We start from the raw sequence: 24,666 nt of genomic DNA on the forward strand, positions 1-24,666 counted from the left end.
AGTTGGAGGCTGACATTACAATTCAGGAGGTTTTGGCAGCAATTAAATCTCTGAAAAGAGCTAAGGTACCTGCTCCGGGTACTCTATTGAACTTATATTGTCTCTCTCCTCATTTTTACTCCCTAATTATTAGAAATATTTAACTCTTTTCTCTCTGATTCCAAGGTTAGTGGCTTCTTTGTAAAAGCCCTGATAGTCCTAATCTCCAAACAAAACAAAGATCCAAAACCCTGTAAAAATTAAAGGCCCATTTCCCTGATCGACTACGATTGTAAGATCTTTGCCCACATTTTAGCATCCTGCATAGAAGCCATTTAACCTCTTCTTGTTGAACCTGACCAATCTAGATTTTTTAAGAATAGCCTAGGTGCAGACGATGCCAGAATGCTTTCACATTTTGTAGGTCTTGCTGGAAAAATTGATGCTCTTCTTATGGCCCTCTTTCCAAATGCTGAAAAAGCTTTTGACCAGATTAATTGGTAATCTATGTTTCTACCCATCTATGGTTTGGTTTTGGCCTAACATTTATTTAGTTTATAAAATTACTTTATTCCAAACCCCGTGCTAGTAGTTTTGTTAATGGATATTTTTTGGCTTACTTTAATCTAAACAGAGACACTTGACAAGGGTGCCCCGTTTCCTCTTTGTTATTTGTCCTCTGCTTAGAGCCATTCTTGGAAAGCATATGGTGGAATTCACATATATCTGGCATCAAACATGGCTCTCTGGAGGTTAAATTGTTTGCATATGTGGATGACATTCTAATTTATATGCCTAATCCTTTGAGTTCTCTGGATCCCTTTTTACAAGAGATATCATTAAATTCTAGCATCTCAATCTCATGTTATAAACTTAATTTGATTAAAACAATATTTTACCATTGAATTCTCTTTACTATTAACACAGGTTTGTCAGCTTTACATGATGTCCCTCAAAGCTACCTTGGTATTTTGTTTTCTTCCACCATATCAGACACACTTTGCGATAACTTCACCATGCTAACATCCAAATTGCAAGCATTACTCCTAACTTGGTCTCCACTAAATCTATTATGGTGGGGGAGACTTGATACCATTAAAATGGTGATTGTTCCACACATGCTTAATACCATCTCTATGTTACCTTTTAAAATCCCTAGCTAATATTTCAAGCAAATTGACTCCATTTGTATGAAATTCCTATGGAGAAACAAGCATATTGCTCTCTCTAAATTCGAGTGCCCGAGATGTGAAGGGGGCATTAAATTCCCCGATTTTGTGCTTTACCATTCCTCTTTTATGATGCGCCAATTTGATGCTATAATTAACAATTGTAAAGCTCAATCTATTCCAATGTGGATTACTTTTCAATGCTCCTTACTGAATGGCTTTTCCTTTAAAGATGTCATTCATTTGTCAAACTTTACTTTTATCTCCAACACTCCATTTTAATATGTCCCACCATTTACTTCATAACAATTTTTTTAATGTGAAAGATAATTCTATTGTATCATTTGACTACTTACAGCTACACTATCAATTACCTGAATTCTTCTTGTAGGAATTTAAGCGGCTGTCCTCTTCTCTCCAGTGTTGCTTTGCAAAAACCAAATGCATTCCAAATTAACACATGTACCTGTTATACCTCTAGATACGGTTTTGCATGACAATAGTCCCAAAGCTGCCCTCACATACAAGGTACTAATATCCTCTATTTCCATCTGAACTAAAAGTCCTCTTGAATAGGCATTGGAAACCAATGTATCTCTTTCTCTGTCTCAACAATTCTGGGACAAAATTTGTCTTAGACTACTCAATATCTCTAAAACCGTTTGCATTATGGAGTCACTCTCTTTTATCTTCAATACAACTGCTCTCACTACAGAATCGGATGCAAAATTTGACTCATCTGCTTCCCCTTTATGCTGGTCATGTTCTAAATATATTGGTTCTTCAATCCATATGTTATACAACTGTTGTCTTGTTGCAACCTTTTGAACTTTAATTTAGACTAAATGTTGAAAGATTTTTTAATGTAATGTACCACTTACATTACATAATGTTTTTTTAAAGTTCTTTATCACCGAAGTTTGATCATTTACCTCCCAAAACTCTATTGTTTGATCTTTTCATTGCACTTGCTCTTAAAGTTATACTTTGTGTTGAAAAGACGTTTCTAAACTGTACTCACATGGTGGAATTTTGTATGTGATGAACATAGAATACATACTGTATCTTCTTTAACTTGACATCAAAGATTCGATTCATTCTGATCTATATTGGTTACCCTTTACTACTTTGCTCTCTCTGTACTTCAATCTCTTAACTTACTCCTCTTTTCATCTCTTCTTACTCTATATCTTCCTTTCTATTTTGTTTATTTTGCTTGCTCCTACATACTTACTTCTTTTTCATTTTTTTTACAAGAAGAAAAAATCTCACTACATATGTTTTTCTTTCATGCCTAAAATGTTGTTAATTTATTCAAATGTTATTTATTTTATGATTGCCGTCTGTTTCCACAATAAAAAGTAGTTAACAAAAAAATACCTTATTGATGTTATATTACACAGGTGTAAAACATTTTGCAATCTTAAGACAAGTCATTTCTGCATTTAAGTTAAACTTGTTGTAGAAATTATGTTCACAAATTGTTTCTTGTGTATACCCAAGTATACATTAGAAGGATATAAATCTTTGTAAATACCTTCACAGTAGTCAAGGCATTCTGCTAAAATAAACATTCTCTAATTATGAATAGTTTAGCTTAATTATGTGTATTTCAAAGCAGGTGTGAAGAATACTGCATTGCTGTAGTATTAAAATATAAAGAATTGTACAGATCATCACTATCAGTTTGACAACAAATGTGTAAGAACATATATAAAAACCAAACCCTATTTTCCGATATGGCCATACTTGATTCCAGAAATTAAGAAGTACATTTGTTACCATGAGGGTACAATAAGATCCAGAACAGAGTTTATGAATATTACTTTTGTTCCAGTCTTTATTCAGCAGCATCCCTGAAAATATAATTATTCTTTTGGCCAAAAATCAAACACCACATACTTAACTTAACAAATAAAAACCCCCAATCCAATATTTTGAGTCAACAAGGAGGTGCTAGCTAATCATTTCCCGGGTAAACAACACAACCTACGTCGTTAGATGTAGATTTATCACTCCGGCCATATATGGTATATTATTCTGTCTCTACATTTTTGAAAGTAAGAAAATTGAATATTAATCAAGTCTTGTCAAAGTGTATACTATGCTTAAGAGAGCCATACTTGCAGTTACAGAGTCTGGGATTTCGTGTGCCTTGTAATGAAACTATAGTCAACTATAGTCAAAATATGTTAATGTCTTAGGCCCCACTTTGACTGGCCTCTTAATGCTGTTGCGGCCAGTAACAGCAGTTACCCCATCAGAATTGTAACATAGTGTTGATAACATCTGTTAGAAAATGAGGAATAACTGGGGGATTGGGTCCATAATTATTGATTCCCTTATAATTTCTCATTTCTAAGGGGGTTCTCATGGTCCATAAAATTTTGAAATCATTTCCCCAGTCAGGAATTTACGATACCCCCGGCATTGGTAGTTCTGCCTCTGGGTCACTCGAGGGCCTTGAGTCTAACACCTGTAACGATTCTTGGGTAGAATAGGATTAACCAACCTTCTCATTCCCTATAAACTAGAACGTGCCCTCCGCTCATCAAACCAACTATTGGTGTGTACCCCCCGTGTCAGAAGAGCACGGGTGGGCGGACGCTCTTTCTGGGCTCTAACTGTGTCTCTCTGGAATGCTATCCCAAGTACCATCAGGAACCTACAAGACCATAGGGTGTTTAGGAAGGCAGTCAAGGCCTGGCTCTTCCCCTGATTGCTCCCAGATGCATCTTTCCCCACCTTTCTGCCTTTCCTGTGGATCCAGAGCTAGGACGCCCCGTCGCTGGGGCAGCCATGTGCTCTACAAATCTGATAACATTAACAAGACAACTTCAGATGCTTAGGCTGTTATTTCGGAAATGTAACCCCTTATGCTTCTAACAGTCAGCATAGTCATTTGATTTCTGCCTGAAAGCTAGCTTGTTTTATTATTTGTTTTATTCTCTGTTTTAACCCTTTAATAATTATACTCAATCATTCCAAATTTTAATTATGAATTTTGTAGCATTCAACTAATGGGAAGTGTATTTCTTTATTATTGTGTCTAGCATCAAGATGCATCTAAGAGTTGTACTGCAATGAGGAAAAGGCACAGAGAATGCATCAATTAAATAAAATGTTGATAACATTACTATTTCAGGTTTGGTAACAATGATACAGGGGTTAGGTGGATAGAACTGGCTCCAGGGTGGACATAAGGGGACAAGGGGGGCTATGGAATTAGAGGGCATCAGTGGAATGGAGGCCTAATGTAATTGAATAAAGGTGGCACGTATAATACAGATTACTGTCACAGCCAAAAAACAATTCTCCTCTATCAATCCTGAAAAAGGGTATTTTGAAAGTATGAAGATTTTTTATGATACAAAATAAAGACAAGAAGGACATAATTCACTTACATTTTTGAAGATTTTCTTTTTTTTTTACATACCTCCTTTGCCAAAGAATTTTGCTTTTGGTTTTGTCACAGTTGGTTCTGTTACATTACTGATGGTGGACAACTGCAAAATAAAACCAAGAAAGTAAAACTCCTCATAACAAAGGTGTGAAAAGGAACTGCATTAGAAAAAAAAGAATTGCATTTTTGAAATACCAGTTTTATTGCTTCTGAGAATCAGAAAACATTTAGAAACACATAGTAAATATTTAACACCTTTGTTTAACATTAGGGTTAACAAGCATGTGCCAGAACTATTATTAGATCTTTGAGAATGAGAACAAAAGTTGAAATCTCTGTTTTGCTTCGGTGCATGTCTGTACATTCTAAATTTACATTTTACTTTGTGAATACCACCAGTTTTACCTTATTTCGGACAAAACACATACGTATTGTGCACTTTCATCATTTGTACTCCTCAGTGTTAAGAAATGTAATTTTCATAACATTATACTTTTAGATATTTCATACAGACTGCTTTTGTTGTGTAGTGGGAATTCATGTCATAATACACTGTATACACACACGTACACACAGATACATAAAGGCCTTTTGTATAGGCCTGGATGTAATTTAAATGAGCTGGTGACATGATTCTCTAAGATGGGACACCCAAACTTGCCCATTGCTATGTTATGTTCTGTTGCTTTGTATAGCACCCACATCCACTAAGAGAGTACCCAGGCACTTGAGCAGGTGTGTATGTGTGTGGTTCCCATGGTGTTCATACGAAGAGGCATGTCTTGAGCTTCTTGAGGAACTTAAGAAGTGAGGAGGAGGCTCTGATGTGTTTAGGGAGGTCGTTCCATGTCTTGGGTACGATGTAGGAGAATGGGGGACCTCCAATTTTGCTAGTATGGATGCAGGGAGTGTGTGCGAGTGAGGCAGAGTGTACGTGTCTTGTGGGTTAGTGGAAGTATATGCGGTTGTTCAGGTGTTCTGGTCCTGTGTTGTATAGGGCTAGGTATTTGTGCGTGAGAAGTTTGAAATGTCTGCACTTGTTACTGGGGAGCCAGTGAAGCTGAGTTGGATTTGTAATACATATTTTGGAAAAAGTACTTTTAGAAAGTTACCTTTCCTTTGTCAAAGTCCCAGTAGGCTCATTCACTTGAGCTCTGTCACTCTGGAGCTGAATAGACCCCATGATAAGGTATGGACTTGTGCCCAGATCTGAGTCAAAGGCCTTGTATGGGGGAGGTTTACTGTTCCTCTGGAAGGATGACCATTAGGGCTATGCTAAGGTAACTGATTAACTTCAAAGAAACCTACCCTGGCATAGGCAAATGTTAGCTAACATAATGGGAAGAGTGAATTAGCGGTCCATTACACGTCTTCCCATACAAAGCAATTATGTTACAATGTGTGGAGTTCTGAAACATGGTTCATGCTATCCATTGTAATAGACTGAACATGGGCCTGTCATCAGAGGTAAATTAATTGCGAAACATGAGCCCTTCCCCATCAATTGGTGGCATGCTTCATCCTTGGGCTGTAATATTCCTCGGGGTGGCGCTATAGTGCCCAATGGGATGCTCCATGGACCTCTTAGCCAGATTTGTTTTCACAAGTCAGAGTCCAGAATGCTTGACTCGATAGCTGTGCAAGGTAGATTGGCCAAGCGAATGAAGTAAACAGAAATTAAAATTAACCAGGGAGTCCCTTACAGACTTTTTATTCATAGGAGTCAATACAAAAAACAGTGGACACCTCGTAGGAAATAATTTTCTATGAGGTCAAACTTTAGTCATCATATTTCTTGCCTTTTAGTGTCTGTAACAAGAACAGTAGAAATCTATCAGGACTGTTGGTTGCCTAATCTACAATAAAGGCTCTGCCTGAACTGAGTGGAGTGTCTACACCCAGGGGCATATTTAAAAGCCCCTTACAACACCCATGGATTTTGACACTTCCCCAGATTTACAAGAGCATGTCAATCTGGAGAAGTGCCTAAAACTTAGCCTTCCTGAGATGAGGTGTAATAAGGAGAAATAGCAGAATGCAGCACACATAGAAAGAGGAAAACACCTCTTAGGATTGTTTATGGGCAGGAAGGTGCCCCTTTCTGCACAAAAATAACCCTGCAACAAAACAGGCATCCTAGCACCACGGTGCACGGGTGGCTGCATTGGCTCTAGGCTGCCAAAAACATGCCAGCACAGCGGCAAAGGACAGGAATGCACCATATTGCATAAACACAGTGTATTCCTGTCCTTTCACTTTTGCATAGGGAAGTGCAGCAAGCTGACTTGCTTGGCTGCCCTACACCAAATCTCCATAAATGAGGGGCCTAGTGTGTTGCTGAAATACACCCTATCCCAAGTTCATTTTACCTGGATTCAGGGAACCCAAGTCTATGGCGCCACATGATCTGAAACTTGTGTTGAGTCAGGACCTTTGGGTCTCCATGTAGGAGAAACGTTCCTATGAAATATTTGTTTTGTGCAAAGTTCCTCCCATTAGCCTACCTGCCTCCATGCTTCCGGACAATGTTAGCTGATACATGGGGAGGGCTCTTTTTTCTTACCCAAGCAGGCAGGCATCAATCCCAATGAGATAGGAGCTTACCTAAGAATGGGTTTAAAGAGATCACAGAGGTGGTGCTCATTTCTCTGGCCACACCTCTGGGCTGGGCATACTGGTTGTGCACAAGAGGAGAAGAGTTTCAACATCTTCAATTTGGGCAGAGCGAAGCACTGTTTGATTGTTTGCAGTAGGACACACAGGAGCTACTGCAAATATGGGCAGGGTTACCCATGAAAACTGCTTCCCTTTTGGTTAGGGAGGGGCCAGGAGACCCACCTCAGGGTAGTGCCAGGCATAAATGAGACACCACTAGACATACTCTTCAGAATACTGCTGGACCTGTGGAAGACGAACAAAGGAAGGAAACTGCTGTTGATGTCTGTGCAGAGACCTCAGAGGAACCTGGGCTTGTTCCCACTTGTACCCAGAACAAAGAAGTGGACTTCAAGTATCTGTTGGCTGACCTCCTGTTAAGCTACAAGGACATAACAAGCTGCAAGAAGCTTCTTTTCCTGAAGAGCGTAGCTGGCCAATTACCACTAGATATGCCCTGGGCCCCATTGTTGGCTTCTGCTGCAGTGAGTCTTGACCCCCAAGTGCTGTTCCTGATGTCCTGGGATACGTGGCTGTGTCAAAGTGTACTCCACTGAGCATCCTGATACACCTGGATCTTAAAACCATTTTGGCTGCAAAGACATCCAGAGGACTAAGACAAAAATACCAAGTCAATCCGATAAAGGTGTATTGTTGTTGGGCCGAAGATTCAGGCTGCTCCAACTCTGAGCTTTTTCCCAATCTGAGCTTTTCTGAAGCAGACCTTGTGAAGCTCTGTTCAGTATCATTCTGAATCCTTGCCCCACCAGATACATCTGAGCTCCAAAAATGTGACCAAGTATGAATGTATAAATGTTCCCTGGGCAAAAGGCAGCAAAAGCATCTAGCCAGCAAGGGACCTTCTAATCCTTCAGAGGTGGGAAGAGGAAAAACCTATTTTTTATTTACAACCCTCACCTACTCTAGTAGTGGTGTGCTTCATTATTGGGTTCACTCTGACTTCTACAGGTCAGTATGAGCTCAACCATATTTCAGGGATCACCTGGAAGACATTTTGGTTTTATTTTATGGGGGCTACATTTAAATTAAAAATTCCCTTGCTCTTCCTTAGGTATCCCTTTAGTAGCGGGGTGAGTGGGGAAGCTAAAAACTATGGGAAGGGGAAATATGGATGTTGTGGATCTATGACCCTATCACAACTACGCCAACATGTTTCTGCCCTACTTACTGGTCCATGTGGGCCCGGGGCATTCTTCAGGGCGGTACTAGAGAAGAGATCCCCCAGTAGCATCACCTTGTCATTGTTATCAAAGTGAACGTGTGGTGCCAGAGAATTTCCGTGGCATACAAATTAATACAAAATGTAAAAGTACTTACTGTGTTTGTAAGCTTTCCCTGTAGAAAAAAGCACAAAAGGGACAATAACATGATTAATGTCATTCTATCAATCTTGATCATACTTGTAACATACATTACAAGTGCATAACTTTGTACATATATTTTTGTTATATCATCTTATATCATGTCGTCAAAATGTTTTTGTGTTTATTATGTGTTTATAAATATATACTCTTGTGACCCTTTTTTTTCCCCCCGGATTTTCCTCGGGTCAGTGCCTAGACAATATAAATTTTTTTTCAATAATGTCATAGACTAACACAGACATGATACCAAAGGTAATTGTGCCTAAAAAGGGTGAATTTGTGCAGAAATATAGTAATACTATGCTCGTTATGACTTGTATCGCGGCATACGCTTTTTAATGGTGTAGTGCAAATTTAGGCATTTCAACGGCAGCGGGTGTATTCAGGTGCATACACTCGGTTTCACTTACCCCATCTACGACCTATAATTACTTGTCAGGGGGCTGTGGGAGCATTCCCTGTAGTCACACTCTAGTTTTCAAATGGAGATAAAAAGGTAGAGTGAGCCACAGAGCAGTACCGATACACAGTCGGTTCTTAAAGGACATACCATTAACGTCGGTTCCTCTTGTATTGACAGGACGTGAGGCAGGAGAGCCATACTCACTATTCCAAGGGTCCCAGCCCGCCAGTGAACCTATTCGACCAGTTCGCTCCCTAGGCAGGTGGTATGTAGGTGTAAATGATTAATTTCTCCCACTCTGAGCTTTCCCTCTAAAAGCTGACAGCTCAACCAGGACACCATCCAATGGCTATCTGACCTCTTGGAGCCCTTCTCTGCCACCGCCTGTTGCCTGGCCCCACTGAGCATTTCAGAGATTAAGGGGACAATTTATATGTTGACGGAAAGGGAACTCAGTTGCAGTAGCGATCGACTACCCTCCCCAACATAGCGGTGTGCCTACCAAATTTAATCACGAGCGGACCATCAGTGTGCCCATGGTGGGGAATACTCTGTCTTCACCATGGCCACATTTCTCTGATTTCCCTGGGGAGTGAGGTCAGTTGGAAAAATGGCTACATGACCACCTGCCCAATTTAAATGGGTGTACATAATGTCAAATGTTACTGTTTCTCACCACCATCAAAAATCTGGCCAATCATGGTAGAGCGTGGGTCGGATACATTTAGCTATAGGGCCCGGTCAAGTTTTTATCTTCTGACTTAGTCACGTTTTTGGTGGTTTTCTCTCGACGCTGAGTGAGGCTCCTCGTAATGCCGACTTTGGGATCAACGACAGTGGTTAGGCTCAGCACAATGCCTCAGTCAACTCCTAAATGTCTTGTCAATGGTAAAAAGCTACAGAGCTTCAGTGGTTCAAACCTGAATCTCAAGCCGATGATGGGACTTCTGGATTTTCTTACAGAAGGTCCATTTGCGGTTCCAAAGTGCCCACAACACCAATCCAAAGTTCCAGAAACTTTGAGTTTCTGCTTGGGATGTTGGGACTACGTCTCCCACAATGCACCTGACCAAATCCTTTAAAGTCCAGCTCAAGGTAGTCAGCTGGTTTATTTTTGCTGGAAATGATGCAGATGGAGCTCTTTTCACTCCTTCACTTGCAAAGCAAGGCTGTATTTCCAAACTGTGCAGCAGGTACAGTCATTTATAGTGCAATCCTTTTGGTGTCAACCAGGGTTCCAGCAAGTCATTCCTTCTTCTTCTTGTAGTTTCAGGCAGGGATCTGAGTTGCTGGGCAGCTCTCCCACATTTATCCACACTTCTGGGTGACAAGCTGAAGGGCACCCCTGACAAATGGGTGCCACCCTCAGGTATAAAAAAGTCCTCCAAAGTGTGGCATATTCTTGTCCCAGAAAGCACAATTCTTTAAACTCCAAAATGGAGAAAGTTACTCCTGGAGGTTAAGATCTGACTAAGCCAACCCACTGGTGTGGCTAGGTTTCCCTAACACTCCCCTCTTGTCTTGGCTCTTGTCTGGCTGGGGTGCAGGATGTGGGATTGAGCCTGTGTCCTGTTCTGTCATTCCCCCTTTAAAAACCAGTTTGGCTACTCCACCCCCATCCTAACTTTTGCTCTGCAGCTGCAGATCTCCTCCCACCAGATGCCCTTTGTCTCTAAACAGGCCACTTCACACCTCATCGTAGAAGTTTGGCTCGACCCGTGAAAGCTGGCCAATCAGGAGGGGCTGCTGGAAGGCTGGATTCTGGTTAATCAGAAAATCAAGCGCTATTACTTCTTTTCTGTGATAGTTATAATAAATCTAACCATGGCAAGTTGTTGGATTTATTATAACTATTATACTTTGAAGTTTATTTTTACTCACTCCTGTAAATAACTATATATTATAAAAGTAATCCCATGCTATCCTATGGAGCCAATGTGCAATGAAATTGACAGTTTTTCACTCGCCAGGCCATACAAAACCTTTTTTAAAATGTCCCTGCTTATAGGTACAAGGCACCCTACCACTTGTTTGCTTAGGGGAGACCTTAGGGGTTGTGTCTATGTAAAAATAAGGTAGTTTAAGACTTTGGGAGTACCTTTGATTCAAAAGCAAAGCAGGGCTGCCTTCTGCAATGACAGCAGGCAACACAGAAGGTACACTTAAGTGCATTAAAGCTGCTGGGCCTCTAAACCTACATGTCCTACCATTGTAATTTCACCTAATTACCATATACCTTTTCTAACATAGCACTGGCCTGGGACTGGTTAGCAGAGTCCAGGGCACAACCTGAGTTAGTTACCACCAGTATCAGTCCAAAAACTGGGAGTGATCAGGACAAAAAGAATGATTTTCTCACACTTTTCAACAAACAATTTGTTGAAAAATTACAATGGCACAGCAGATCATGATATCATGATATTTTATTTATTTATTTGAGGTTTTATAGAGTGCGAACGTGACCCGTTAGGGTATCAGAGCACTTTACAGGGATAACACGTTGTATACAGGTTTGACTAAGGCAACGCACATGGATAGGGATAGAGGGAAGTGAATACATTAGGACAAAAACCAGAGTTATATACAATAATCAGCACAGCGATATCTCAGCAATATATAGAAAAAAACAGCAATTATATATGAGGGGAGATATGACAGCAAAAAGAAGAGCGAACCAGCAATACACTTGAAGGAGTAATAAATCAGTACAAGGACTAGGGGAAACTAGGCAGAACAGGAAATTTAGCATAGGATCAAAAGCAATGACACAAGGCGGTGTGCGAAACGAAAGAGAGTTATGGGAGGAAAGATTGACAGAGAAGGCATTCTTCTGTTGGAGGACTGTTGCGAGTTCATGATTCTTGGTGCAGCCCCAGAGAAAGCTCAGTTCTACGTTTTTTCCTTACGGAAGCGGGGTGGCTGGAGCACACGGTCTCTGGGGGACCGGGAGTTTCTGACTCCCCCAGATACCATGATTTTCTGGGCAAGATATGCCGGGGAGTTTGTGTGCGTGACACAGACCAGTTTGAGCTGGAGTCTGTCTTCAAAAGGAAACCAGTTCAGGGCCTTCAAATGTGGTGAGATGTGGTCAAAATATTTTGAGCCTGTTAAGAGTCTTGCTGCCGAGTTGAGGGAAGGTTTTAAGGGGGCCGTGGAGGTCTTTGGTAGGCCAGATAGGGTTCAGCAGCTGTATTCAATTCTGGAGATATCTAACGCCTGAACTGCGTTTTTTAGTTCCTCAGCTTCAAGGAAGGATATTAGTTTTCTCAAATAGCTCAGGTGGAACCTGGCAGTTTTGGCCATCGAGTTGATGTTGTCACACATATTACGGTTGCGGTCCAAGGTTATACCAAAAAATTTGGCAGAATCCACTATGGTCGGTGTGCAGTTAAGTGCTGTGATCGAGTTATTCCATTCCAGGATGTCAGTGGTGTTTTAGGGGGGGGAGATGAGAAAGAACTCTGTTCTTTGGGCATTCAGTTTCAGCTGGTTGTTGGCGACCCATTAAACAGTCAGTTCCAGAGCATCATTCAGATAGGTAATCTCCTCTAGAGATGAGATTTTGATGTAGACCTGAGTATCATCAGCGTACATATCGAAGGCGAAGTCGGTAGTGTGGAGTATTTCAGCTGGTGACTCGAGGTAGAGATTGAAGAGGGCAGGGGACAGAATAGAGCCTTGAAGGACACAGTTTGTTATCGGGGAAGGAACAGATAGTTTACTGTTGACTAAAAATCTCTGGTAGCGGTTCCGGAGGAAGGAACCAAACCATTTGATGATGGTACCTCCTAATACCATCCTGTGTTCGAAGAGTTTAAGTAGTTTCTCATGGTTGACTGTGTTGAATGCCGAAGATAGATTCAGTAGGATCAGGAGACAGGTTTTGCCTTGGTCAAGGACTTGGAGAGCGTCCTCTACAATGTGAAGAATAGTGGTTTCAGTGCTTTGCTCAGGCCTGAAACCAGATTGGAATTCGTCAAGCAAGTTGAACTTACCGATATGTTGGCTCCGTTGAAGCTGCACACATTTATCCAGCACTTTCGCAAGAAGAGGAATATTGGAAATTGGTCTGAAAGCAGCCTGGAATTGCAGGATTCAGAGTGGGTTTTTTTTAGGATGGGGATGACTTGCCCGTTTTTCAGGGAGTCCGGTGTAGACCCATGAGGAAGGGAGGCATTGATAATTGTAGTCCAAATGGGAATGATGAATGGGGAGGTCGCTGCCAAACAGTTGGAGGGGAGAGGGTCGTTGAAGTGGGCATTCGGTTTTAAGGAGGATAGAATTTTGGAGATGGAGTGGTCATCATATAGTTTGAAGTTGGAACAGTGAGCTTGGTTTTTGGGTGTTGCCGGGGGAGGGGGGCATAGAGGAGAGATGGGTCCCGGTAAAAGGAGGTGGGAAGTTAGAGGCTGAATTAAGTTTGTTTCCTAGAGAGACAATTTTGGCTGGAAAGAAGGAGGAGAACTCCTCACAGGTTATTAGGGATTTTGCAGATTCTTTGGAGGATTTAGCTCGTTTGTTTGATTGGTGTTTTACTATTCCAAATAACTCTTTTTTGGATTTGAGAATGTTCCTGTTGTAAGTATTACTGGCCTGATGAAGAAGTTTAAGTTGGGAGGCTGAGGGGTGCTGTCTCCAGTTTCTTTCTGTTAGTCGGAGAGCTCTCCTTTCGTTATTGAGGGGTCCGCTGAACCAGGGTTTTTTGTCTTTGATTTGGGACTTTTTTTGCTTTAACGGGGCAAGATCATCAATTATGTTGGACATAGTTGAATTGTAGTGCTCTGTGAGGTCGTTGACCTTAGATAGATTTGGGGGGATGTAGGTGTTTCACGCAGCGAGCAGTCAGCTTCTCGAGGTCGAGGCTCTGAACCAGCGTTTTGGTTTCACAGGTTGCCCTGGCGTTTTTTTCATGCAGAAGTCTGGTATTAGGAAGGTGATGGCATGGTGGTCTGATCAGTCTCACAGATCTATTGAATTAAGCCTGATCGCTGATGCCTTTACGATGATCCAATCCAGCTCCGAGCCTTTCGTGTGGGTTAGAAGTGTGCAGGCTTGAGTGAGTGATTGGTCAGCGAGGAAGACTTTGACGGCATTGACCTGGGAGTCATTGGGGTCATTCCAGTGCAGATTAAAGTCACAGAAGAAAATGTCATTGGAGTGGGAGAAGCTGTAGTGATCAAGTCCACGCAGGTTGAGATGATTCAAAGAGGTTTTATTGAAGATAGTTACAAGATCACAGGGAGACCCCACCAGGAGCAGCCATCAAGTTGCTCAGCCCAATCAACAGTGTCTTTTCTGACTGAATCATAACATTCTAAACAGCATCATCAAAGTAACATTCCATTGGTGGTAAATAGCATTGCATTTACTAAAGTCAGGATATAACATATCCTCCTTTCTTATACAGAAAAACAAAATGAAAAGAAAACGAAAGAGGAGAACTGGAGATTGAGAGAGAGAATTGAAGAAACAACGAGAATAAAAGAAAAGTGATAGAAGTTAAAGAAAACAGGACAGATGGAAAAACAACTGACAGGAACAACCCATCCTCCCTTCTACAAAGAAAAAAGAAGGACACAAAGTGCCAATGACAAACTCCCAAACACACCAGCTGGCCAGACAAGTACGCGAAGAAGTGGGAAGAAGAAAAGAAACAACGGTGAGATGAACTCAGACACGGACAAGATGAGACAAGTAAAGGAAAACGGGAAACAAGCACGCAAGCAAAAAAAAAAAAAATGAAGAAAGAGGCACTGGAAATGACTAAAAGTTAAAAAAAAAGAGGAAAACTGAATATAAGACAGATAGAGGGCAGATGAGAAAAATACAATAAAATGTAAGACCCTCTCAGATATTAACAAAGTGAGATAATAAAGACATAACGTTGCAAAACGTAATATGGAGTTGACATTTGTAGTATAGGGGTAATGGGACTTTGACCCATACAAAGTGCAACCTCATATGCTTACATTTTACCCTACACAGGGTGTCGTGAGGATTTCAGATCCAACAAACATACCACATACCTGTAAGGGAACAAGTGACCATAACTAAGAGCAAGTTAGACAATGTCAACAACAGTATATGGGTCATGACCCATAGAATCTCCGAACAGCATGTGGAGATTAGAGAATTTTAACCAGATAATATGGGTGTGAACCCATGACTAAACCCTAGGAAAGAGATGGTTAATAAAAGCAAAACTTTTGTAATCTATGCATAAGTGCGCTAAAGGGACTAAAACCCATTGCATACGCACAATGTAGAACAACTGAACTCATCGTACAACCCTATGAAGGATAAAATGGAGAAAACAAACTGTAAAATGAATATGACAAATGAAACAATGGACTCCAAAAGTGAGAACTTCGGGTCCATGCACGCGCAATGTAAATCCAAGAAAATCAAAGTACAATTGAAACCCATTGTAGTCCCAGAGTAGGAAAGAAAAAAGCATGCAAAATGGACTCTTGACAGCGAACCCTTGCATAGATCCTCAGTGAGAGGGAAAACAGAATAATGTAATGGACTCTTGACGGCGTTTACCAACTTGGTGTATACCTAGGGTCCATGGAAAACAGAATAATGTAATGGACTCTTGACGGCGTTTACCAACTTGGCGTATACCTAGGGTCCATGGACAATAGTGTTGAAGGCAGACCGGTGATCCACGCCGGTGAGCAACTACTCACTCGAGCTTTAGAAAGCACAAGACACCCTAGCATAAGGGACAAGACGTAAACATGCCTAACATGTCACCATATCTATGTAGCGCATATAAGCATGTGTTCAGAAACAGTAGAGAACATAGTTCGGTGCAAAAATATTACCAATATGCATGAGGACTTTGAGATGATACAAATGCTAAAAACTGCAAGTAAAGGAGACACCTTTGCTGCCAACAAACATGTGACTATGTGAGAGAATATAGTGCCAATGGACATGTACATGTAAAACATTTGAAAGCTAGAAAAACACACCATAAGTTAACTATAACATAATAGTCACTGGTGTGCTTGTCACCAAGATTGGAACAAGGCAGACAAAACTGGACCCAACAGCAACTTGAGAGGAAAAGGATACAGAATTGATAAGCAAGCAAGTACTTTACGTGAAGGACGACGTAAACTAACGATCCATGGGCTGATTGACATGTTGAAGATCACTGAAATATGGCGGTGCAATAAGAAACCACAGGCTGATGTACAGAAGAGATATAGGACGATGTAACTCTAAACAGCAAAGCTCGTGCAAAATATAAACTGTCAATCAACTTTAAAGAAACCCCACAAACCCGGTCGAAGAACAGCAGCACTGAAGCAGGAAAAAAAACCCAGAAAACAGAACTTGGTTGTTGCCATGAAGATACTTGATTTGCGCCGTGAAAATACGTGGTTGGCAGGGACTGTGACATGGAACAATCAAAACGAAGAATGTGCCAACCGCAAGATGACGGGACGTATCCCACGGCATGTTGGATAGCTTGCAGCAAGAACGTGGGCTAAAACATCTCGCAGTAGAGAACCAGAGTGAGTGCACGTCATAGGAGACACCACGGAGGCAAAAGAAACTCAGTAAGGCTGAGAGCGAGATAGTGTGCGTGGTAGAGAGGCACAAGGGTTTAAAAAAAAAAAAAAACATCGGTTGAACTGCTATGTAGCCTTGCTGAAAATCAATTACTTAAAACGATATTAAAAAAGGTATTTCCCTTGTAAAAATTTAACACACAACACTCGATTGAATACACAGTACCCAGAAGGCTTCTTAGTGTAGACGAGCACTTCACTTGACAAGAAATACAAAATCAAGCAGGCAAAAAAACAAATGCCAGGATTGCTTGATATGAGGCAACCACAAAATAAATGTCCATCCCTCTGCATAAAATGTAATCTAGTTGTTAAAGGCGTTGGAAGACATAGGCGTTGGCATTTTAACATTAACCAGATTAAATGGGTAGGAATCCATGACTGAAACCTAGAAATACAAATGGTTAACAAATGCAAACAGATGATTCATGCATAAATAAGCAGATGGGACTAAGGCCCATAACATACACCTTGTGTGGAGCTCTAATGACAGTAAAGCACAAAAGGACAATAACCTATGCATAGTCGCCCTGAGTGTACAAAGATGTAAAATAAAAACAGAACAAACATAGCTTTAATACCCCTAGTGGTGATGACACAGAGAAAACGAAAAGGGGTTGAATGATGTGAGCAAATAGATATGGGTTGGAACCCATATATTTAATGCAAACGTACTTACACCCTTGCATAGCTCCCAGGAGGGAGGTAGAAAAGAGTTGTGCACACCCTATGTAGGTAAACAAATAAGACGAGAGGTGTCCGTGTATGGACAAGCAGTGTGAAGCTTCCACACTGTGCACTAAAGGAACATAAATGCTAGCTTTTTGGGTAGGAACCCGAATACGTGGGTAGGAACCCATGACATAATGTAGGCAGGAACCCTAACCAATGGGTAGGAACCCATGACAAAACTCTATGGATAGTGAAGCACAATGCAAAAGGCCTATAACCTATGCATAGACAAGCACATGTGCAATCCTAAGAAGGATCAAACGAGAAAAGACATCAGAGTATAGTAAATTGTGAAACGATGGCAAAAACATTAGCATTTGTAACAACAATGTGATGAGTATAGTAAAATACTAAACGATGGCAAAAACATTAGCATTTGTAACAACAATGTGATACCATTAAGATGAGACTCACGCCGGTCAAAAACGATTTCAACATGTAGCACAGCTAAAATTGTGCCAGACTGTTCGCTAGAAAACAGTACCTGGAAGTGCCATATCACATTCAGATGGCGCAAGAACATGACAGGTCATAAAGTCCAGATTATACATCGCATGACTCCACGAGATAACTGACTTGGATCCAGTTTAGTTAAGGCAGACAGTCGAAGACAGTTACGCTTGTAAAAGTCTACATTCCAGAATGAGTCACTCGACGATGACGGTTGCTTGCATTCAGTTGAGGAAGAAACGGCGGGTAGTGTGTCGTAACCGGGCACCATCTGAAAAGGTTAAACTTGGTTGAGGCAACGTTGTTGAGTTGTTGGTTGAGGCAGCGTTGTTCGAGGAAATGATACCCACAGTGTTGCAGCATACGGATCCCTTCTTCCAACCGTAAGATGGCGCAACACACCCTACATCGAGCCGGATGGCTCGCAGTACGTCTGTGCGTGCGGGATCGCAGGGAAGACAGAGGAGCCCGAGACAAGTACCATAGAGACCGCACGGGACAGAAATAGGAGGTAAGAGCGCGTTCTGCTGCAACTGCGCGCGACATACTTTTGAAAAGGCAACATGGCAGTTGGAAATAGCCTACAGAGATGGCTGTCTCAAAAGGCAGCCATCAACCACGGACACAATAGCCTGTTGCCGACAGTTTCCTGATGCGAACAAAGTCCAAGTTCAGTGAAACGTTCACCATCCAAGGTCCTTAACAAGCCCCTCAGACACTCCTCGCTACAGTGGGACCACATAAACAAACATAGTACAGTGCATATCTCTAACGATAGAGTTGACTTAACGATGTAGGATGCCCACTTCCCTCTGGCACTGCCAAAACAAATCAAACAGCTTCTGTCCGAGCGCAGGTTGAGTCACACCACACTAACTATGCAAAACGCACACTTCAGGAGGTGTACAGGTTCACAGTCCCAAAGTAGGAGGACTCAGTAGCAGTAGCAGGGAAAAGACACCTTTTCAAAGTAGTACGTTTGAATAAATAAGATCACTTGAAGCTGCAGCAATTATAGAAAGCGCAGGATTGTAGAGAAGTGCAGGATACTTGAATGACTATAGAAAGCGCAGGATTGTAGAGAAGTGCAGGATACTTGAATGGAACAGACATCCAGATAGAAGAGAAACCATGGTTGGCGCACACATGAAAAGACACACTTCTTCACCAGACAGTGTAGACGTTGATGTGTGGCACTGAAGACGGTAAAACAGGCTTACCCTCACTGAAGGCACAGCTCAGAATACAGATGGTGGCAGGCTTGACGACTTGAAGAGTGTCAGGCTTACCCTCACTGAAGGCACAGCACAGAACACGGACCTTAGCAGGCTTACCCTCACTGAAGGCACAGCATAAGACGCAGACGTTGGCAGGCGCAGACATTGGCAGGCTTACCCTGGCTGAAGGCACAGCACAAAGCGTAGACTTTAGTAAGTAGGCTTACCCTCACTGAAGGCACGGCACAGAACAACTGGCAGACTGCTGTGGGCGACCGATGGGAGGTCACTGGTGGGGTCAAGGATGCCAGTTGAAAGTAGATGCTTAGCTTGAGTAGCTGTAGAGTCTGTACTTGAATTAGCTTGAGGTTTGAAGAGATGATGGATGTTGGTTCTTTTGAAGATCGTCGCCAAAAATTGTAGTGATCAAGTCCACGCAGGTTGAGATGATTCAAAGAGGTTTTATTGAAGATAGTTGCAAGATCACAGGGAGACCCCACCAGGAGCAGCCATCAAGTTGCTCAGCCCACTCAACTGTGTCTTTTCTGACTGAATCATAACATTCTAAACAGCATCATCAAAGTAACATTCCATTGGTGGTAAATAGCATTGCATTTACTAAAGTCAGGATATAACAGAAGCCTTAGCAGTAATGATTTCCATAAGGAGGTCAATGAATGTGTCGTTCTTGCCTGGGGGGTGGTAGAAGATGTGCAGTTTGTATAACTGAGTAGCGTTATTACAAATGGAGAGAGCAAGATATTCGCAGGTGTCCGTGGGGTCGGTATGGAGTTCTGTGATGAGGAGGTCCGAGCGGTAGATGCATGCAATGCCTCCCCCTATTGTAATTTGTCTATCAAGTAGGGGAGGATAGGGGTATTTGTGCTAAGTTGTTGCTGTTTACTCCTCTATTACAGAGAGATGACGATCTATTGGTGTTGATTGAGACAGTGTGAATCAAGTAATCAAGTTTCTTGTCAGGAGGCTGGGGGGTGTCGGGGGAGGTCTTGTAGGATGAGAGGAGGGCTAGAGTTTCATCTTCCGAGAGGTAGTTGGGATGTTTGTGAGGGCGAAGGTGTCTGCTGGCCAGTGGCATGGGTTGGATGGAAGGCATAGTGAGCTGGGGAAGGACTGAGTTGTGGGAGGGCTTGATGGTGGCGATAGAGTTTTCAGTGAGGAGAAGGATGTTCTTCAAATCTAATATGGATTGCTGGATGCTCTAAACTATGTTGGATGCTTTGGTGTTCAGGGTTTCAAAGTCCATAGGTGAAAGTTGTACTTACAGACAGGGGACCTGAGTGTCAGGACAGGTTCTGGCGGCATGAGCGGGAAGCCTGGCAGGGGAGCTCAACCACCCTAAGGCTAGGTTACTGGGAGGAGGGGAGAGAGGAGGGCTTGGCAAGCTCAGTAGTGGGGTTACGGGACTGTTGGGGCAAAAGTTAGGTCAGCTGAGGGTGAGGTGTGTGTTAGTTACTAAGTGAGAAGGCGATGAGCGAGGATAGGAAGCCGGGCGGCGGCGTTGTCTTATTGACAGATGGTGGAGGTTGTGGGGGAGTGGAGGGAAGTTCTCTAACAGCACTAGGGGAGATACAGTCCCGGGATTTGATCTGAGTGGGAAACACTTTGGGGAGAGTCGCGTCAACCCAACTTATGGGAGAGAGTGAGGGGGTGGAAGGGGGAGTGTCAGCAGCTTTGGTTGATCTAGATGGGAGGCCATTACCCTTGGACTTTGAGCTGAATGAACCGGAGCAGGGACAGGAGTCAGGAGGTGACGGCAGACCCAGGGGGTGCATAGAGGAATGATGTACTTGTTTTTTGAGGCTGTAGAAGAAGTCAGCTCATTTATTGATATCTATGTCTGGTGCTTGGATCATAACAATGCGAAGATGGGTCCCGCATGGAGGGAAGGCAACAGCCTTCTCCGTGGGGGAGTTTAGGAGGAGATGATGATGACACTCCACATTCAAGTGCTATGTCCCTGCAGTTGCGTACAGATGCACAGAGGGAAATGGCACTTCACTCTATGTCATGAAATAGAGCAGGCTGATATGACCAAGGCTCAAACACCGGAGCTGGTGTGGGCTGCTAGAGCAGTAACAGAGGCGGTCAAACGTATATAAAGGTGAGAAGGGTGTGGGCTATGTGGAAAGCCCAAACTGACAATGTCGGTGAGGTACGCACCACAGCTATGGCCTGTGTGAGGACCCCACCAAGCAGGTTATGGGGACCCACAGCCAATAGGGATAAGCAGGCTCAGCCAGAGAAAGGATGAGCCATGGCCTTCAAGGAAGCACTCAGCATGAGAAGTGGAAAAGAGGGACAATGTCACAGTTGGCCAGGCCCGCAAAAGACAGGGTGGATCAAAGGTGTGACTCAAATGGAAAGTGACATGGGCTGGAAGAGTGGGATGGGAGGAAGTATAGACCCAAAGTAGGTGAGAGAACAACTGGACAGCAGATGCACAGGGCAGGTAAGAGCTGCACCTTCTGGTCAGGTCCCTCAAAGACAGAGTGCACTGGAAGGTTATGGAGAGGATGAATCACACTGAAAAATATTGGTAAGGCCTTGTCAGGAGTAGTATGGGATGGGCCACATCCTGGCCCCCGGAACAAAGAGATGGACAAGGATGCAAAGTGTGGTTTCAACTGGAGGTATTTAGAGGTTGGATTGGTCCAAAGTAATTGTGCTATGAGTGTAGTCAGAACACTGGCACAGATACATGGCGAGGAGTACAGAGGCCCCAAGAAGGTTAGAAACACAAACAGCATGGCAAGGGGTGTGTGGTGAGAGAAATTGAGAATTTGGAGGAGTTGGGGGCCTCATCAGCTGAGGATTATGGGAGCTCAGAAGAGGAAATATAGATATCAGTTACTAGGGTAATGGGTTTGGAGGAAAAATTACAATGCTGGTGAGACTGCAGGAAATGGAGAAATGAACTGGCATGGACATGCCACTAGCATTAAGGAAAGATGGAAAAGAAAGAAGAACAGTGAGCCACAGCCCTGAGTGACAAGAGAAAGGCAATGGAATTGTAAAATAAATTTGTCAATGGAATGATAAGTGATTAGAAAAAGGAAATAAGATGCTTAGGCAGTTAGTGTCAAAGTGCACCCAGGTGTAGAATACAGAAAGGGAGTATGGTCAAAAATAGTGGGCGAAATGGGAACAGATGTAAAGGGGGTGCTGAAATGGAAGGAGAGGTTCAGGAAATAGAGAAGGGGAGAGTGTTAACTTGCAGTATTTGAGAAGTTTTAGGCAAAATGGTAGACGTCTTTGCAAATATTCCTAGAAAAGAAAGGTGAATACTACGGGTGTGCATAATTTGGGCAATTTGCCTCTACCTAATTACACCTAAGTTTGGCAAAATTACATTAAATTCATGTAATTAAGTGAAATGCAAATCTATCATGTTGCACTATATTTTATATCAAATGCATACCTACATCAATGTCTGAGCTAAAAAATGCAAAAAAGCAAGAACACAAAGACCAACAGCAGTTTGCTTTCTGTTGTTAACATGTGTCCCCAGTAAATCTTTACCGCAAATGGCAGGTAATTAAGTAAAATGGTGTAAAGGCTTCTTTTTGGGAACATTGCATAACAAGCATATGAGAAGTTCTTGAAATTACGTGCAGTACATGACGTAATTTAAATTATGCCAAGGCCTAGTGATTTGGTAACAGCTACAAGCACCACTCAGGACATATTGACACCAGTTGGAGAGAAAGATTAGGGTAGATCAGGTGAGGGGCCACAGGCAAGCATTCAGAGTTCAGAAGGAGTGGTGATTGGAGGCGACAAGGCACAAATGGACCAAACTACCGGAGGGCAGGATAGAAAGACAAAAATTATTACGATGAAGGACAAACATTATGAAGGGCAAGAGTAAGATTTAGAGCTGACTTATATGGGGAAATAGCGATCTCAGTTGATTCATTTGCTGCTTAGCACAAAGGAAATGTAATATGGGTGAATGAGCATTCGAACAAATTCAAACTGATCCACAGAGGCGACAAGCCCAAAGGAGGCTTCTAAGGTGGAAGAAACAGAGTTGGATAAAAGATCAAAAGTTCGTACCAATATTGATATGTGGATGATAGCAATCAGCATAATAAGCGAGAAGTACCTCAATTGTTGTGTTGCAATATTTAAATGCATGGATGCTATTAAGATGCCACAGATCAATTTTGAAGGTTTGACATAGCTCTGGAATGATAAGTGTTTCAAACGGAGAGAAGTTGGATACCACAAAGTTTTGATGGGAGCTGTGTACATAATACCAAACAGGCAGACACTGGCATTGGACATGGTCTGTGGACTGCAATTAACATATGTCTTCTTTCAGACAAGACCCACAACAGAAATGGGGCCATAGACCAAAGCTGAAAGTGCATAGCGGAACTGTAGAAGTAGAAAACAGACTTGCTTTAGGTGTCCATGCAGATGTATACCCAAATAATCTAAACATGGCAGGAAGCACCCACTAGTGCAATGTTCTGTGGGACAGGAGCCAAACTGAGGAGGACCAAAAAGGATGATGAAAAAGGGCCAATAATCCAATTGAAATGGAAACAATTGCTTCTTGGCTGATACTCAATTAGAGAAGCTACAGCAGACCTGAAAACGGCCTTCAGAGAGGGGTTTCAAATTCCATATAATGATCTGCTCCCAAAGTGCTGGGGCTGAGAACCTGAAATCGGTAAAGGGATGGAGGAGGTATTGTAAGCTAAGTTACAGAAGAAGGTTCAGAAAGTTGGAATGACAACCCTTTTAGGAACATTCTAATGCCAAAATTGATTACTTCTCCATTGGGAACTGTGCCAAAGAAAGAGGCACATCCCCCACTGTTTCTGGAAGGAGAGTCAGTGAATGACTAAACTGCAAAAGAAGACTGTTCCATGAACTATACTGTAATTGACGAGGAGGTGGTGAAAGAGGAAGAGATGGAAAAGACAAACATTTTGTTGGCTTTCTGCCTGTTTCTGTGCAACTAGCTCATTTTCTGTCACTAGGGATACAAGTTAGTGCTTAACTACTTTATGGACATGACCATGCCCATTGAGTGTTCAGTGGCCTATGCATCATTTAAAGGCGTTAGCAGCTTTCTAAAATAGGCAACAAAGAACAGGTGATTCATTACTATAACAACTTCCTTTTTGTGGCACGATAATGGAGTGTGAGAGCTTAGTGACAGTAATGCAGCAAGTGTCCTAAGAATCGGAAGTGTGATTGGAAAAAGGAGAAAAAGTGGAATATTATTAATATTAACTGGGTTAGGCAGTTGCACACCTCTATGAATAATGACACTAACTTGTCAGGCTGAACCCTAAAGTCACTATATTAACCTAAGCCCAACCCTCTGGTAGCTTTTTCACAGTACCAAAACAATAATATAGTCAAAACTCCCAAAAATAAAAATCCCAAACGATCAGATACACAAAGCAAATTCATCCTAGTCAAAGATTTTACCTTCTTACTTAGTCTTTTCTATGATGATCAAAATCATCGAGCAGGGCAAGTCTGAAGCTGTATCTGATGAAGTTGATTTTAAATGTAGGCATCGAGCTATGATGCAAGCGTAGAGAACAATGAATATAAAAAGGGAGCAGCTTTAAAGATGGTGCCAATGTGTCTGTGGATTATTAATACGAGCCTGTCATAAAGATGGCGCAAAAAGTAGACATTGA

General features: G+C 42.2%; 1 protein-coding gene across 2 annotated transcripts in view; it reads right to left on the reverse strand.

Moving 5' to 3' along the window:
* LOC146816669 (adhesion G protein-coupled receptor F5-like) overlaps positions 1 to 24,666 on the reverse strand; it is a 675,219-nt gene that overhangs the window by 13,335 nt on the left and 637,218 nt on the right. For both annotated transcript variants that reach the window (XM_085610569.1, XM_085610570.1), the window contains exons 19-20: positions 8,545 to 8,562; positions 4,585 to 4,654 (exon numbers count right to left, since the gene is read on the reverse strand). In XM_085610569.1, the coding sequence (XP_085466695.1) occupies positions 4,585 to 4,654; positions 8,545 to 8,562 (88 nt within the window). The remainder of the gene's footprint in view (positions 1 to 4,584; positions 4,655 to 8,544; positions 8,563 to 24,666) is intronic.

The sequence above is a fragment of the Triturus cristatus genome, chromosome 6 (assembly GCF_964204655.1).
Source record: "Triturus cristatus chromosome 6, aTriCri1.1, whole genome shotgun sequence".
Lineage (NCBI taxonomy): Eukaryota > Metazoa > Chordata > Amphibia > Caudata > Salamandridae > Triturus > Triturus cristatus.